Raw genomic sequence first — 18,319 nt, 5'->3', positions numbered from 1 at the left:
AGCTGGGACTACAGGCGTGTGCCACTAGGTCCAGCTAATTTTTTGTATTTTTTTTAGTAGAGACGGGGTTTCACCATGTTAACCAGGATGGTCTCCATCTCCTGACGTCGTGATCCATCTGCCTCAGCCTCCCAAAGTGCTGGGATTACAGGCATGAGCCACCCCGCCCAGCTATAACTTTGGATTTTTTTTTTGGATTGCATCAATGTATATTCACACTACCAATTTAGGAGGACCTTTGTTCCTGAAGAAGCCACAGGAATGGCATGTGTTATTCATTTGGTTGACTTTCCTATATGTTAGAAGACAATGATTTCTCAGTGTAGTTAGCATACTATGAGTCAGGTTGAGTACCGTTTCATACATTTAAGAGCCATTTAAATTTCCTTCTCTATAAACTGCTCATTCATTTCTGTTGGACGGCTGGCATTTCTGTTATCAATTTCTTTAACTTCTTTATACATTAGAGAGATTCACCTTTTATTTGTTTTATATATATATAACAAGAATGAAAATTATGAGATTTTAAAAATAATTGATGTTTTATGATTTGTATTGGTTTGCTAGGGCTGCCATAATAAAATACCATAGACTGGGTGGCTTATACAACAGAAATGTATTGTTTCACAGTTCTAGAGGCTACAAGTCTGAAATCAAGGTATTGGCAGGGTTAGTTCCCTTTGAGGGCTAAGAGGAATCTGTTCCAGGCCTCTCTCCTTTGCTTGTGAATGGCCATCATCATGTTCACATGGTGTTTACCCTGTCTGTGTGTTTATCTCCAAATTGTACATTTTTTTTTTCATAAGGATACCAGTCATATTGCGTTAGCGCCCACCTTAAGGATATTATTTTAACTTGCCACATTGTAGCCACAGAATACTGACTAGTTATAACATTTACTTCTCTAATTAGTTACTGATGGGCACAAACCTCAAATCCCTTTCACTGCTAGGTTGTCAGTGAAGCAGAGATAGTTAGATATTTGTCATGTAATTTTCTTGGGAAGACATGAAGCGATGCATGTTAGCTCTAATTTGGCACCTTCAAAATAAAGTCTAAAACACTCTGCGGGTATTTCACAAAGCTGGTTAACTGATTTATTTATGTTTTGCACTTTGCTGCAAAGCTGCCATTAAAGGCATATAATCTATGTACTTGCTAAAATTAACTCTCTCTGATTGTCCATTTTTATTTTTAATGATGTCTTATCCTTACTACCACCAGATACTATGTCAGACAGGTGACAAAGTGTTTTTTAACAAACGTCTTTTACTGATATAAGGAAGATCTCCAAAATAAATTACTGCAGCATACAACTACAGAAATTCATAAAGCAATTGGCATTTATCAGACAGCTTCTGTGTGCTAAGGACATTTTCGAGAGCTTTGTACAATTCTGAGGGGTGCTAGAACCCTCATTTTGCAGATAATGAGAGTCTGGCTCAACTAGATTAAGGGATATGTCCAAGATCACAAAGCTAATAAAGCAGATATCCAGCATTTGAATCAGGTCTGTGAAACGCATAAAGACCAAAACACTAATCAAAGGTAACCACAAAAATGAGAGAATCAGGTCATCCGCTTATATGAGTAATAGCTTTCACCCAATTCTCATGGAAATCAAGGAGGAAAAAAAGTCATGTATTATTTTGCTATGTGAGATCAAGCTGTCAGCAGGATTGGTTCTTTATGAACACTACAAGGAATTAAGCTGTTGTAGCCCTCTCTCCTTAGCTTGTAGATGGCTGTCTTCTCCTTGTGTCTTCACACTGTCTGTGACCTATTTTCTTCTCCCACTACCAACAACACTCAACAACAGTAAACAAAATGCCAGGTTTAGAATTGACATAATACTGCCTCACTCAACCACAAGGGGTGGGTCTGATCTATTGCAAGTGGCAGGGGCCAGCATGTTGGGGGTTGCCCCATATGCACGTAGGCTAGTGTGTCAGAACCAACAATCCACTGGATCCAGATAGTTCCCCACTGAGCCGCACATAGAACATGAGTGTAAAAAGTTACTGAAAAGCTACAGAAAACAACGTGAAGTTTTACATTGAGAGTTTATTGAAACACTTTCAAATTGGTGCTGGTTTTCTTTCTTTAAGTTTGAAATGAGAAATGAGAGCTGGAGAAGCAAGCCTTTTTTATACTCTTCTTACAACCCAGTCTTTCTTTTTAAAACTTCAGAGGGAAAATTTTATACAGGAAGTATTTGAAGTTCTACTTTAAGTTTGTATATTTAGGTATCCATTCCTTAACCATGGTGTTAGGCCCTACATCTGAAAACATGACTGGCTAGAGGTCTTGTGATAGCTAGCACTGGTGACAAAGCATTGCTATTCACCTGTTTGATACACTTAATTTCTATTTGTAGGAATAAATTTCCATCTGGTAACATTTTTCTTTTGCCTGAAGAACTTTCTACATTTCTTCTTGTGTACATCAGTCTGTGATACATTCTTTCAACTTCTATTTCTCTGAAACAATCTTTGTTTTTTCTTCAGTTTTGGAAGATATTTTTGACTGGTAAAGAATTACAGACTGATAGTATTTGTTTTGTTCGTTTGATTGCTTTCGTTGTTTTTTCCTAATACTTTAACATATCTCTGTATTGTATTCTGGCTTGCAAAGTGTACTGGTGCATTCAGGCTGCTACAACAAAATAACACGGACTAGGTAGTTTTTAAGCATTAAAAATATACTGCTCACAGTGCTGGAGACTAGGAAATCCAAGATCCAGGCATCAGCAGATTTGATGTGTGGTGAGGGCTTGCTCTCTGCTTCCAAGGTGGTACCTCCTTGCTGCCCCTTCATGTAAAGGAAAGGGCAAGGCAGCATCCTCAACCTCTTTTGTAAGGACGTTAATCCCATTCATGGAGATTAGAGCCCTCATGACTTAATCACTCCCCCAAAAGCCCCACCTCTAAATACTATCACATTAGGCATTAGGTTCCAGCATATAAGTTTTAGGGGGACACCAACATTCGGACCATAGCATATAGGGTCTGACAAGAGACTATTCTTCCTTATCTTTGTTCCTCTGCACCTGTTGTGTTTTCTTTTCTTTTCTTTTTTTTTTTTTTTTTTTTTTTTTTGAGGCAGACTCTCGCTCTGTTGCTTAGGCTGGAGTGCAGTGGTATGATCTCGGCTCACTGCAACAATCGCCTCCCAGGTTCAAGTGATTCTCCTGCCTCAGCCTCCCGAGCAGCTGGGACTACAGGTGTGCACCACCATGCCCAGCTAATTTTTGTATTTTTAGTAGAGATGGGGTTTCACCATATTGGCCAGGCTGGTCTTGAACTCCTGACCTCGTGATCCACCTGCCTTGGCCTCCCAAAGTGCTGGGATTACAGGCATGAGCCACCGCGCCTGGTCATGTTAGTTTTTTTCTGATTGCTTTTACAATTTTCCAGTTATCTGTCTTTTTAATAATTTGATTCTGATATATCTTGACATGATTTTCTTGCCATTTGGGGTTCTGTTTCCATTGATTGATTTTCCTCCTGGTAGTGGCTTATATGCTCTGCTTGTTTATGTACCTGGTAGTTTTTGATTTGATGCCAAACATCATGAATTTTACATTGTTGAGTGCTGGATTTTGTTGTAATTAAATAGTATTGGACTTTGTTCTGGCATGCAGTTAATTTATTTGGAATAAGTTGACTTCTTTTAAGGCTGTTTTCAAGATTTGTTGGGGTGAACCTAGAGTAGCTTGTAGTTTGGAGCTAATTTAGTCCCTCTTATGAAGACATTCCACTTTGGGTGTTAGGAAAATAAACTATTAGCAGCCCTGTATCAGCTCAGGAATTGTTTCTCTTACTACTTTTTAGTGATTCTTTCATTAGCCTTAGGTAGTTTTCTTTCACATATTTGCAACTCAGTACTCCGGTTTCTCTTTGCATATAGCTGCAGCTCTCTCCTCGTCTCTCTCTCTGTGCAGGTCAGGTTCCTCTTCCCTTGTATGCTGCCTCACAAATGCTAGCTGCCTTGGCCTCCATGAACCCTAACCTCTGTCTTTCAATTTGGCAAGGCCAGGCTGTGTTTGGCTTTTTTCTCAATATACCAATGCACTTCACCCTGGAGACTGTTCCCAGGCAATAATCTTGGGGCAATTGTAAACCTCACCCCATTTGTTTCTCTTTTTCAGAGATCACAGTTTTATGCTATCTGTGGAACAGTGTCTAAAAACTGTTGTTCCATATTTTTTCCCCCTCAGGCTTTGTTGTTGTTTAAGGTAGATAAGGAAATCTAGATACTATTATTCAATTATGGTCAGGAGCAGAAATCTCAATGTGTTGTCTTTATAAAGGTTTGTCTTTAGCATAATTTTTGAAAATTTATGATTTGTTTCAAGGGGAGTTTATTTTTATGTATAATGTGGAGTAAGGACGCAGAAATTTTATTTTTTTTCTCTAGATAATCAGTGGTACCAGACCATTTACTGTATAGGGTCTATCCCATTGTCATTGATCTGCAATGCCTATTTCAATAAAAGTTAAGTATTCATCTATGTATGTGATATCTATGGGCTATTTTTTCAGATCTATTGGTTTATTTTCACACTAATATCATTTTGCCTTAATCATTATATCTTTTAAAGTAAGTCCTAACTCTTTATATCAGATAAGATTTTCATAAGGGCATTAATTCCATTCATGGAGATTAGAACCCTCATGACCTAATCCCTTTCCAAAAAGCCCCACTTCTTTCCTTTAGAATTTCTAAATATATATATATATATGCACACACACACACACACACATATACACACGTAGGTGTACGTACACATATATACACACGTGTATATGTGTATGCACACATATATATACACGTGTGTATATGTGTACATGTATATATATACATATATACATGTACATGTGTATACATATACATGTACATGTGTATACATATACATGTACATGTGTATACATATACGTATATATACACATATACATGTATATGTGTATACATATACGTATATATACACATATACATGTATATGTGTATACATATACGTATATATACACATATACATGTATATGTGTATACATATACATGTATGTATACATATATGTATATGTGTATGCATATATATGTATATGTGTATGCATATATATGTATATGTGTATGCATATATATGTATATGTGTATGCATATATATGTATATGTGTATGCATATATATGTATATGTGTATGCATATATATGTATATGTGTATGCATATATATGTATATGTGTATGCATATATCTGTATATGTGTATGCATATATCTGTATATGTGTATGCATAGATATGTATATGTGTATGCATAGATATGTATATGTGTATGCATATATCTGTATATGTGTATGCATAGATATGTATATGTGTATGCATAGATATGTATATGTGTATGCATAGATATGTATATGTGTATGCATAGATATGTATATGTGTATGCATAGATATGTATATGTGTATGCATAGATATGTATATGTGTATGCATAGATATGTATATGTGTATGCGTGTATGCATATATATGTATATGTGTATGCATATATATGTATATGTGTATACATATATACATGTATATGTGTACACATATATATGTGTACGTATATATACACATGTATATGTGTATATGAATACATATACACATATATATGTGTATATGTATATATATACACATATATATACGTGTATACATATACATGTGTGTATATATATATTTCTGGAGAGTCTCGCTCTATGCCCCAGGCTGGAGTGCAGTGACCCAATCTTGGCTCACTGCAGCCTCTGCCTCCTGGGTCCAAGCAATTCTCTTGCATCAGCCTCCCGAGTTGCTGGGATTACAGGCACTTGTCACCACACCTGGCTAATTTTTGTATTTTTAGTAGAGAGAGGGTTTTGCCATGTTGGCCAGGGTGGTCTCGAACTTCTGACCTCAAGTGATCCACGTGCCTTGGTTGGCCTCCCAAAGTGCTGGGATTACATATGTGAGCCATGGCACCCTGCCTATAATTTCTTTTGATTATTCTTGGCCATTGGCTTTTCCCTACAAATTTAATCCTTGGTACTATTTATATTTATTGCTATTATACATGGCCTCTTAAAAATTTTTTTTGAAAAGTGTTGTTGATATAAAAAAACATGATTGACTTTTGTATATTAATTTTGCATATAGTCTCCTTATTGACTCACTGATTAAGAATTTGTCTGTAGATTCTTTTGATTTTACAAGCAGATAAGTATATCATCTATAAGTGAGTTTTATTTCTTCCTTTCTGATCCCTATATATTTTATTTCCTATCTACTGCACTGTCCACGTCTTCTAGCACAATGTTAAGTGGGAGTCGTTATAGTGAGAATTGTTTCATGTTTGTGATCTTAAACAATACTTTAAACATTTTATATTAAATAAGATATTTGCTATTGATTTTTATGTAGATAGCCTTCATCAGTTAAAGTGCTTTTCCAATTCTAGTTTTCAAAATTTTTCAGACATGAAGAATGTTTAATTTTACCCATTTCTTTTTCTGTGTCTATTGAGATAATTGATTTTTTTCTCTTTCAATCAGGCAATATGGTCAATTACTTAAACTGGTTTTCTAATTTTAAAGTAACCTCAAACACGGATGATAAAATCCACTTGGCCAATTTAGCCTGACTATTTTTATAAACTGATGGATTTGGGTTGTTAATGTTTTATTTAGGATATTTTCATCTATATTCATGAGTGACTTTGGGTAGGGGTTTTCTTCTTCATAGTCCTCTTGTCGAGATTTTATATCAAGCCACATACAATTATTTGAGGAGTACGTCCCAAGTGTTCTATTCTCTGGAAAGTTTGTATAATTTTGCATTTTTTAAAAATTTTGAATTTTGATTGATATTACTTGCAAATAAATAGGCTTGGAGTTAACTTCATTGGAAGGTTTATTTGACTGCTGATTCAATTACTTTAATGTTTATCTGACATTATAGATTTTTTTTCTTTGAGTCAGTTTTTTTATGTTGCATGTTCCTAGAAGGATATTCCTTTTTCTAAATTGTATTCTAATTTATTGTGTGTAAATTTTCATAATACTCTTAATTTGTTTATTTTCTGATACTTCCTTATTTGTTTATTTTTGAAGTAATTGCAGTTATGCCCATTTTTACATTTCTAAAATTGTTTATGTGTGTTTTACCCACTTTTTGCTTGATTAATCTTGCCAGAGCTTTGAAACCATTTAAAAAACTTGTTGGATTTGTGTCCTCTCTATTGACATTTGTTATTCATCTCATTAATTTGTATTTTTATAAATTCATATCTTTGTCATTCCCTTTCTTTTGAATAAGCTGCTTCAGCATCTCTATTCCAAAGATCAATGCCTTGCAAGAACTAATAAACTTAACTGATTGAAAAAATGCTTAACTGGAATGGGCTATAGACACATCTGGATTGTAATCCTGGCTCTATTTCTTCCTAATTTGGATTTCTTGGTTTATTAGCTGATGACTTGGGTCATGTATATTAACAAAGATAAAAAGAGAAATTCACAAGTAAGCTAAATATTAATAATATTTAATAATATTAAATAATAATATTAGGTGACATGTGTTTTGTGCAGAATCTGTATAAACACTACCTCCTTTGTCCTGACCAGTAAATTCCTGCCAATGTAGCCCTAGATTATGTAAGTTTTGTTGCCAACCACATCACAAACCAACTCATATTGAAATTACTGTCAAGTAAGCTATTTTATTTTTCTCAAGAGTTTTTATTAAATGGAATATTATCCTATCTAGTATTTGTTCAGTTGACGAATTATAAACAAAATGTAAAACACTGTAGGCAGAATGCATGTGAATATTAAAATGCTTTTTATATAACAATTTTTAACATTAGAACTAATGCTTTATAAATTTAATTAGGAAAAACGTCAAGAGAATGTTATGACGGATATGTAAGACAGAGGTTTCTATGTTTGACCTTGAGCTCCTGCATTTGTGTTACTTTTACACAGCAGATTCTATCATAGCTATGGGAAATAAATCAGTCCTTGATGTTTTTGTTTTTTAATACTTATTTTCTCATTTATCCTTAACAATTTGTAAACCAAAAAGTATCAGACAGGTCTCAATCAATTTAGAGGTTTATTTGGCAAGGTTAAGGACCATGGCCTGTGACACAGCCTTAGGAGGTCCTGAGAATATGTGCCCAAGATGACTGGGTTACAGCTTGGCTTTATATATTTTAGGGAGACGAAAGTTGCAGGCAAAGACATACACCAGTACTAAGTTACACATTGGTTCGGCCCAGAAAGGTAGGACATCTTGAAGCGAGGTGGGGGCTTCCAAGTCATTGATGGATTCAAAGATTTTCTGACTGGCAATTGGTCGAAAAAGTAAAATTCTGCCTGAACAGTTGAAGTCAGCTTGAGTTAAGAGAGTGGGTTGTGGAAGCCATGGTTCTTGTCATGTAGATAAAGCCTCAAGGTAGTAGGGTAAAGTAGCAGGCTAATGGTGAATGTCTCTTGCCAGACCTTAAAAGGCATCTGACTCTCCAGAAAAGACTTAGTAAGGGAAGAAGATTCTCTATAGAATGCAAATTTCCCCAAGAGACAGCTCTGCAAGGTCATTTCAGAATATGTCAAATAAATATATTTTGGTATAAAATACTTTGATTTCTTTTAGGGCCTGCTATCTGTTATGTTATGCTATACCAGAGTGAGGTTAGAATTTGGTATCTTGTTGCTGTAAAGCGTCTGTCTAGTCAGTTTTAAAATCTCTGTTTTAATGTTACTGTTGGTCTGTGGTGTCTAAACTCCAAAGGGAGCAGGGTATAATGAGGAATGTGTAATCGTCCCTTCCCATGATGTTCAGGTTTCTTTAGGTTTCTTTGGGATTCCCTTGGCCAAGAAGGGGGTCCGTTCAGTCAGGGGTCTTAGAATTTTATTTTTGGTTTACAAATTCATTCAGTTTATTCTAGGCAGCAAACCTTCTTCCTGGTTCTACTCCATTGCCAAGTTAGTCTTGATGGGATCTGATTTATGGAATAAAAAATCAACCACAGTTGATTTATCCTATTTACTTTTATAGCCATGCCATTCTTCACTTGCATAATGATCTTCTTAACTAACCCATTTAATCCAAGATTTAAATAGGAGGAAGTTATGGATGGTGAGGAGGGGTTTGAACTCCACTTCTGAATAATTTTGAGGATTATGGAGCAAAGAAGTCACAAAATATGCTGCTCAAAGGAGAGTGGAACATATTTGTTAGCGAGTTTTTAATTATTTTGTAAAGCAAGACAGAATTCATCTTTCAACTCCCACAAATCCAACTCAATGGGCATTTCTGAGCAACCTAAAAAAAACAATTTCTTAGAGTTTTGTTTGTTTGTGTTAAGCATGTAGCATCAATTACAAGGTATTTGTTGAGCTTCTTTTATATGATGAGATCTACCCTGTCCTACAAATCTCAAATATCAATTTCCTTCTTCAAATCTATAGCTTTAATTTGAGATCCATGAAGTAGAACGGAAAGTCAAGCAAGAACAACAAAACAAAAGAGTTTACCAGAGATTACTTTTAGAAGCCAGATGCTATTATGTCAGCAGACTCTCCTAATGTGCATCTTAAACTAGACTATAGGTATTCTTGGCAACTACATGAACAAATTTAAAGGCTTCTCTAAGCTAGAAACAGAAAGACAGCATAATGCTGTAGAAAATAAGCATGTTTTGGTAAAGAACAAATCACATAAGATTAATTTAATAATATTCAGAGAGAGAATTTCAAACCTTAATGGTAATGCAGGAACAGCAGACAAGCCAAGCTAGCTTCTCTCAGAACTTTACAGATGCAGAGAGAATTGCTTTTGGAAGCTGCATTAACTATTTCAGACCACTAGGGCAACCTTAAGCAAATGACTGTTGCAATGTTCCAGTAGCACTTAGTTTACTAGGGCAGTAAATTATCCCAACTCTGAAGTTCCCAACTGTTTCTGAATAGCTGTAGCCTGCAGCAAACCAGCAGGATTCTTTGTCCTCTAGCTCTTTCCACTGCTGCCTAGTTGCTTAAACAAATGCCCTAAAACCAAGCATTAACATTTGCCAAGCATTTTGAAAATGAAATGCACCTAGGATAGCCCTGTGGGTGCCTGATTTAATTCTCTTTGACTATCAAGAACGAGGCGGGAAAATTAACACTTGATTCTGCCAGTTGTGCCAAATATTCACTGGTACATAGGGGAAAAAATTTGAGGAATAACTCCTAGCTGAGACTGTGGGAATTTCAAAAATAGAAAGTATAAAAACGTGCTAAGTTTTCTGAGGCCTCATCCATTATCCACACATACACTTATAATCACTTACTTATACTTCATTATTCCAAAACAGTAAAAATGTGAAAAATGTTTCACAGGATACAAAGCACTCCTTTGCTAAATTGGCTAGTATTCTTGAGTTTTATTACAACCAGGCAGACATCCATGTTAGCAAAAATGTGTCCCATGTGAGCCACTTTTATTATTTGGGATTAGGCTCCTAAAAAAAGAATAACAGCATGTGGCATCTCCATTATAAGAGAACATGCACAGCATATCGCCCTTCTGTTAGAAGAAGCCTTATAACCAAGCAACTTGGAAAATGTTTGAAAGTCTGTATATAAATATTTAGGAAAAGCTAATAGCATCTCATAATTTTTTCCAATTAGGAAATAACACTAAAAAAGCAGAGGAAGGATTATGTACCATAGACTCCTGGTCATGGATGTAAATAAAATTCAATATTTAAGCAGATGCACTTGTATCTTGATACGCTATTTCTGTCAGATTCTGGCAATGGTTCCAATTCGAACAGCAATTACTGGTAAAGAATTTAGCCTCAACTATTTAGAAAAGTGGCTTTATTGAATTTACCAACAAGGCCCTACAATTTTCCATTTCCTTAGCAAGATATTAAATCAACCAAGCTAAGCATGTCATCATGACTATAATTTACGTGATGTGACATGACAGTTAAGATGTACTGTGGTAATTTCTGAGAGCTTGCAGTATTATTGTAGTATCAAAAATTTACATGGTTCAGTTATTAAGGCAAATTGTTTCATTCATACTGAGATGCCTGACAGTAAACCACCAAGGGCTTCCACGTTACATTAAAAATGTCCTCCATATTCAAACAATTTGCACACCCTGTTACTGTTATTTTGTTCACTGAATGGAAACGGCAGCACAGGCAAGAACAGTGTTTTGATGTGAAAATGATCGGTAGGGGAATATGAAGAGCTTCATTGTGGGTTATAAGAAAAATATTTCAGCCAGGATAAGGGAAGTTATCTTCGGGAACCAACAACTACTAATGGGATGTCCAAATTCTTTGTTCTGATTCTATTGAATATTCCATTTGCTTGCTTTCCTTCTGTCAGTTTGATTGTCAGCCAACAGAAAAAAAATGCACATGACCAAAGAAGAAAGGATGGAAAATCTGGTAAAGAATATTTCTATTATAAGCTACTTTAATTAAGTGTTGCCATCATATAAGAAATAAGGCCTCTGAAATTCATCCAATTTTGACCTAAGGCTCTTCTTGGAGCTCTCAGTTTTTTTTTTTTTAATTGACAGTATATTTTTATATTTTTTTGGCAATTTTAAGCAGTAGAAATTCAAGTCTTATGTGCTATTTTGTTCTTTTGGGAATACCAGAGTTTCCTAAATAGAATAGGATAAAATGACTTCTTGCTGTAAAGGGCCTTGCAAATAAAAGCTTAATTCGATTTTTATTACAGCTATTGAATTTTATGCAACATACTCTGTCTCTTAAAATACATGTTCATTGAAAATGTGTTTTAGACATTTACACATTTTTTGTAATAGCATTCAGAGGTCTATTAAATATAAGAAACTGGCCATGAGTTAAAAGTGTTTCAACCAGCCAACACCACCAGTTCCCATTCACTGAGTAGCATATGAGATACTAAGTTTTTCTATTTCAATACTCACATGTCATGCAAGAAAACCACTGACTATAAACATACTTTTATTTGCTTAATCAATTATGATTTCTTCATAAATAATGCTATATTTTGTTAGGTGTAAACTAGGCTTAAACAACATTAATTTAGGAAGGGATTTTCCCATCACACCTTCTGGTGTGATCAGGTATTTTAACTATCAGCTGAGAAGGTATTAACTTTCACAGAACAAGCAAGTATTCACGTTTATAAATAAGTCACCAAATTTTGTTTCCAACAAAGTATTAGGCAAGATAAAATAAAATTCTAAACCCCAGGATATCTATCTAGATAGAAGTAATCCACAACAGAAAAAAATAAGCCTGTATTTCTGAGGCTGCTACATTTGTTTATCTGTGTATGTTTTTACATATGTGTGGGCTTTAAAACAAACATGTGCTTCCAATCTGGCACTTTTAGGGTAGTTTCTGCCTGAGCTCCAGCAAATATGTTGTTTACATAAGCCTCATGGCAAGCATTTAATTAGTTATGTAATACATTTCTTTTCCAATTAACATTCATATCAGGTAGAAAGAAAAGTAAATCTCTTGAGTATCAGTTTTGAAATGAAATAGAAACCGAAGAGAAAAACTTCAGTAAGTATCCCACCATAGACAACTCCAGAAAACAGCTCTTTTCACATAAACACAACACAGTTTCTTCCAATACCTATAATTTGCTTTACGAAAATATCCTAGCGGCTTCATTAATTTATTTGCCCATTCAAAAAGTTTACATAGAACATCAGCTATACAAAGTTGCATATTAAGGATGCCGTGGCTCTTTAAGGTCTTGTGCAACATGGAAGAAACGCCCAACTCAATGTGATTTAGCTGGTTCTGGCAATCCAATTCAGTGTGTATTTGATTTTGTCTTTCTTTAAAAGAATTACCAACTAAAACCCATTCTCACGATCAGTCAGTTAAAGCAGAATAGCGGGAAGCAAGCGCGGACTTACTTTGTTTCCCAGATAGGGAGCCGGCGCGCTCCAGTAGTAGCTGTGCGGCAGGACTTGCCGGGCCTCCACGTTACTGATGCTGATCTGCTGAGGTGAGTCCAAGTCGTCCTGCTGGGGAACCACTTGAATGCGGCCAGGAAGGTCAGTCAGATACCAGCCACTCATATCTTGTATCTTAGAGAAAACACACAGTCATCATTAATTTTAAAAAAATATCTATCAGCTGCTTTTCTCTTTCATGTTCCTGGTCGTGTCCACTTTTGGAAATTAAAAACAAAAAAAAAAACCAAACTACAAACATTTAGAAAAAAACCTGAGCATTATGAATATCATTAGACATATTATATGTACTCACATAGGCTTCCATTGTTTATTTTTTTTCCTTGATGTTTCTAGGAGTTTCCAAGGTATTCTATAATAATCTGTTTTCATTGAACCTATGCTTTTTAAAAAATTGTGGTTCCAAATACCACTTTCTTAAAAATAGAAATTCACTCAAAGTCATACAACGGTTATAACATACACTTAATCAAACAGTTGGACTTTCAGTTCCATATTTTTTACTCCACTAGGAATTTATTGTTGCTTTTGGAAAAAACGACTTGAAAAAGTATTGCATATGTATTTGTAATGCAGAGGGAAAAAGAAAGAAACTGCAAGTACCTGAAAGGTGGTGTTTCATTCAGTATTTCCACCCCTCCCACTTTTTAAAATTTCTACTTTGAGGCTTAAGGATATTTGAACCCACCAGCCTTGGTGCTATGACAACACCTGGCAATACTGTATGTATTCCTTCAGATAGGGTCAGAAGTGCTGTGGGGACCTACAGCCTAGATCCCTGGCCCAGAAATGGAAGGAACCTTAAAGGAGGAATCTGGGAATGCATAATGATTTGTTTTTACATCTTTATGCTTCAGCCAAGGTCAGGCCTACAGCTACACGTCTAATTTAAAGCATCCTACCTAGTCAGGACAAAACACTGATTACTGAGGGCTTAGGGTACCAGGTACCAGGAACCTACTAGACATGCATGAGCTGCTTCATGTTGTGGGAGATGGGAAGCAGAATGCTAAGGGTGACTCTATGTGGCTGAAATATTTTTTTAAATTTCTTCATAGATTATTTGACTCTGCTTATCCCAAAGCTGTGAAATCACTGCAATTCCCTTAGTTAAACGAGAAATAGAAACCAGGTACAACCTATTGACTTTCTGGACAACAAGTAATATATTCCTTGCTCTTCTTCCCTTTCTAACGTCACCCTTGAGGCATTCTAAGACAGTTGAGTGGGATTCTGTGTCTCTAGCATCTGATGATCAAAGCTTGAGTACCAGCTCTGCCCCTTGGCTGGCTATGAAACTTTGATCTATCAGTGGGGCAGTCTGGAGGGTGGGGTGGGACTTTATAAACAAAAGAGGAAGTTAGACTAGATGTCCATCTGTGGTTGATTCTTTGAAGTCTGCTCTGAAAGCAATACAGTTGATAATGTATAGATAATATTTCATAATATGAGGCTTGACTTAAAAGCAATGCAGGCAGAGAAAATATTTTATAGCTCTGTTCAGGATTAGTTCGCTGATTAAAGTTGAAAGGAAGAAGTGTTTAGGAAATAGTTTATCTAAATAGTAGTCTTTATAAAACACAACTCTGATAATGTCAGTCTTTAGTTTAAATTTCTTCAATGACACTCCAAGTAAAATATCTCAAATTCTTAGCATATTCAACCCTATAAGTTCTAGATTCTCATTCCCCCGTCTAGACTTCTTTCTCTCTCCAGCCCATTTCCTACCATTCTGCACTCTTAAGTCCAGCCACACAGGCTGTGTGAAATTCCCAGAAGGTCCCATTTTCCTCTGATACTTTTCTGTATAGGGAGACAACATGCTCTTTGCACAGATTTGAAAAGGCAGTGGGTAATGTAGGCAGTGAAGTTAGAAAGGTAAACACATTTATGTTAAAGAAAGAAAATTTCAGTTGCTATTAAATAGTTTAATAATTTTTCAAACCAACTCAGAATGAAGGTATTGCCTATATTTAATGTCCCCTTTTAATAATGAAAGAGCCTAGGCAACATCAAATAGTAACTAAAGCGTTGGTGGATAATATGTATTATGTATATAGATGATAAAGAGTTCTTCTCAACTTACATACGAACATACTAGTAAATGGAAAATATAATTCATATCACAATGTAGTGTTTTCTCTCTTAAATCATGCACCCTCGGAGTTGAAACCTTAATTGCATTATTGTTTCATAGAGTAATCATGGACACTAAAAAGACTATGTCTACCTATTCTAAGAAATTCCAGTCTACACAATATTACAAATACAACCTCAAAGGCTTTGAGCAAAAATACACAACAGCATTTGAAGAAAATTCCATTACTTCTTCCTGTAACTTTATGTAGAAGTTCACTATCAGAAACTGTTCATACAAAAGAACAACGATGAAAGCAACAAAGAAGGCTGGTGGGGCAGCAAACAGAACCAAATGGTGCTTGCTTACTTTGCCATAGGTCCAGTAGGAACTCTGACATCTGTTTGAAACCCCTGAACAGAAACACTCATCGCAGCCTTTCCAATTATCCTCTTGCAAATTGAAGAAGCCGGATTTGCAACGACTACAGTCTCCTCCTTCAACATTTTCCTGCAAATAAAGAGATGTATCAGCAACAGAGGTATCCTTCAACATTACGAGCTGCGTCCATGTCTGTATAAGGAAAATATTAACTGTACATTCTTCATTTTACCCTCTCAACTATATTTAACGTATAATGATATTTTTAAAAATCTGCTCAAAAGCTATGTGTTAAGCTGTATCCTTTCTAATTACACTGGTGAGAAAGATTATTGGATGGATGCAAATCTACTCTCGTAAAAGTGACTATGTTGATCTTCATGTAGGTTGAGTGTAGAGTAAATGTCATGATAAATACCTGTGCAGGAATGCATTAGATTGACTAAAATGGGGCCAGTTAGGTTCACTGTTCTGTTATTGAGCTACTTCATTTAAAGTTCACTGTTCTGTTATTGAGGTACTTCATTTAATTTCATGGTAAAATTAAAGACATTAATACATGGATGTATAATAGAACATTGATATTACACCAGTTATAAATACTTTTCACATTTCAGATTAAAAATATGTACATTTGAGGCAAGCATAGGAATTTGACAGGTAGAGACACTGGGGTAAAGATCAGATAAAGTAGAAAGCAAAGTTTTCCTCTGGTTAACTTTTTACAGTGTTTTCTGTAACACATCAGTACAATCAGTTTGTCACATAGTGATACTATGGGAAAGATCTATTCTCATTCTGTGACTGCTCTCCAGACTAGTTTCATTAATCCTACTCTCAGTATACTGAAAAATTATTTGTATATAGTTGAGCTTAAAATGTGGACTCAGGCCAGTGAAAGCTGACCATATAATGAAAAACAGGGAAGGATATAATCTCTCAATTTAAAGAGTGGTTAATCTTAACTAATAATTCTAAAGGAAGGCATCCTGCTTTCCAGGAAACAGATTTGTAATATTCCCTACATACGCATTTTCTCTACATTTCCCCTCTTCCTTGAATTCCCTTATTATCAATTCTGAGGCTTTTTAAAAAATTCCCTTGGACAACTAACTTCTCTCTCCATGTAGTTTTCGTGGCCCTGTATACATTACCCTATCACAACCACAAAAAAGTATTGCTCAAAGATTGTTCTCTCTAGCTATCTACCATAATCTATTCAGAGGTAGAAATTCTGTCTTACTAACTTTATAGTCTGAGAAAATAACATGGTTCCTGGTACAGCACTGAGCATTAGCTTCATAAAATTTATTAAGTTCAAATAAATCTCTTGGCAGTCATGTTTTTCATGCATAGCAAAGTGCTATATGCATACTACGAGCTGAATAAAAACACTTTAAACAAACCCAGATTGAGCAGAAGATAGGGATGATAAAATCTGAGAACACATAAGGAAAATCAGAAGAGAAGAGAAAAATAGCATGAAGAATTAAGGAGAAAAATTTAAGAATAAACAAAGCAGTCCTCCTTATATCCAAGAGAATAATTTGTTTTAAATTAACTTTTTGATACTGAATTTCTATGACTCATTTACAAACTCAGCCACTTCTATGTGGGAACCTTAATAAGCACTGCCCCAAGATTTTTGCCAGCTTACTTTTTAAGGCAGATTTCAGACATTTTGAAATGATAGATATCAGCAAAACTAATCAAACTAATTTCAGACTTACAGTGACAAATAAATCCCCAAAGCACTGAAGTTGAGAACATCTTCAAAAGAGTATAAAGGCAAGAAAGATGAAACATATCTGTAATTATGATTTAGTTTATCCCGTTGAGGACACAGTACAGCTGTTCTGTATACTGTGTTCTTATGCGCTTGGTCTAATCTACTTTTCATTTACTCTAATTTGAAAGCTTATAATGCCACTATTCTGAGATTCAGACTAAGTTCAACAATTAGAAATTTGCAGACATTAGCTACATTTTCCTTAGCTCCATTTTAGCCTAGTAAAATGACCTTGAAAAAATATGATTAAATAATTTCACATTCAATTTTATTTAGTAACCTGAAGCAACACATTAGGGTAGGAATTCTAGGCACTATGAAGATAAATAAGTCAAGGTCTGTCTTTAAATAAGTCTGTCTTTAAAGCCCAATATCTAGTTGGGTAAAAAGATATACTCACAATCAACTATAATGCAAGGTGGAATATGGTAAGTGCATCTGAGAAATAAATAATTACGGGAACATAGAGGAAGCACTAATTTCTGCTATAAGGCTTAAGGAAGCTTTATGACAGGAGTGGAGTTTGACCTGATCCTTGAAGCATGGTTTAAAAATTCAACTTGTGGACATAGATAGAATGAGAGACCGATGTTAGCAAAGACATTGGGAACAAGAATTCATTTTAAAAGTTGGAGGTTTATTCATTATTTATTTTTCAAGACAAATGTGCAGGTTGAGCATCCCTAATCAGAAAATCCAAAATCTTAAATGTTTCAAAATTTGAAACTTTGGGGGCACCTATATGATGCTCAAATGGAATGTTCACTAGAGCATTTCAGATTTTGGATTTTCTGATTAGGAATGATCAGCCAGTATGTATTCTGCAAATATTCCAAAATCCGAAAAAATACCAAATCGAAAACATTTCTGGTCTCAAGCATTTTGGATAAGGGATACTCAGCCTGTATTTAATACTTCCTGTATGCTAGAACTTCACTTGGTACTTGAGATCCAGGGCCCTGCCCTCAGAAAGTCCATCCTAAGAGATATTCCTTAGGAATTGGTAAGTCATTAGCGGTTGTTCATTAGGAGATAAATCAACAGAACTATACTTGAGTAACTTAAGTTGAC

General features: G+C 35.3%; 1 protein-coding gene across 1 annotated transcript in view; it reads right to left on the bottom strand.

Annotated features, from left to right (window-relative positions):
* Window positions 1-18,319, bottom strand: part of LAMA2 (laminin subunit alpha 2) — a 637,137-nt gene that overhangs the window by 319,941 nt on the left and 298,877 nt on the right. Inside the window, exons 11-12 of the mRNA XM_055114116.2 lie at window positions 15,448-15,588; window positions 12,942-13,115 (exon numbers count right to left, since the gene is read on the bottom strand). Of these exons, the coding sequence (XP_054970091.2) occupies window positions 12,942-13,115; window positions 15,448-15,588 (315 nt within the window). The remainder of the gene's footprint in view (window positions 1-12,941; window positions 13,116-15,447; window positions 15,589-18,319) is intronic.

The sequence above is a fragment of the Pan paniscus genome, chromosome 5 (genome assembly GCF_029289425.2).
Source record: "Pan paniscus chromosome 5, NHGRI_mPanPan1-v2.0_pri, whole genome shotgun sequence".
In the NCBI taxonomy this organism is placed as follows: domain Eukaryota; kingdom Metazoa; phylum Chordata; class Mammalia; order Primates; family Hominidae; genus Pan; species Pan paniscus.
The sequence above is the reverse complement of the archived record's forward strand: the minus strand, read 5'-3'. Positions and strand labels throughout refer to the sequence as shown.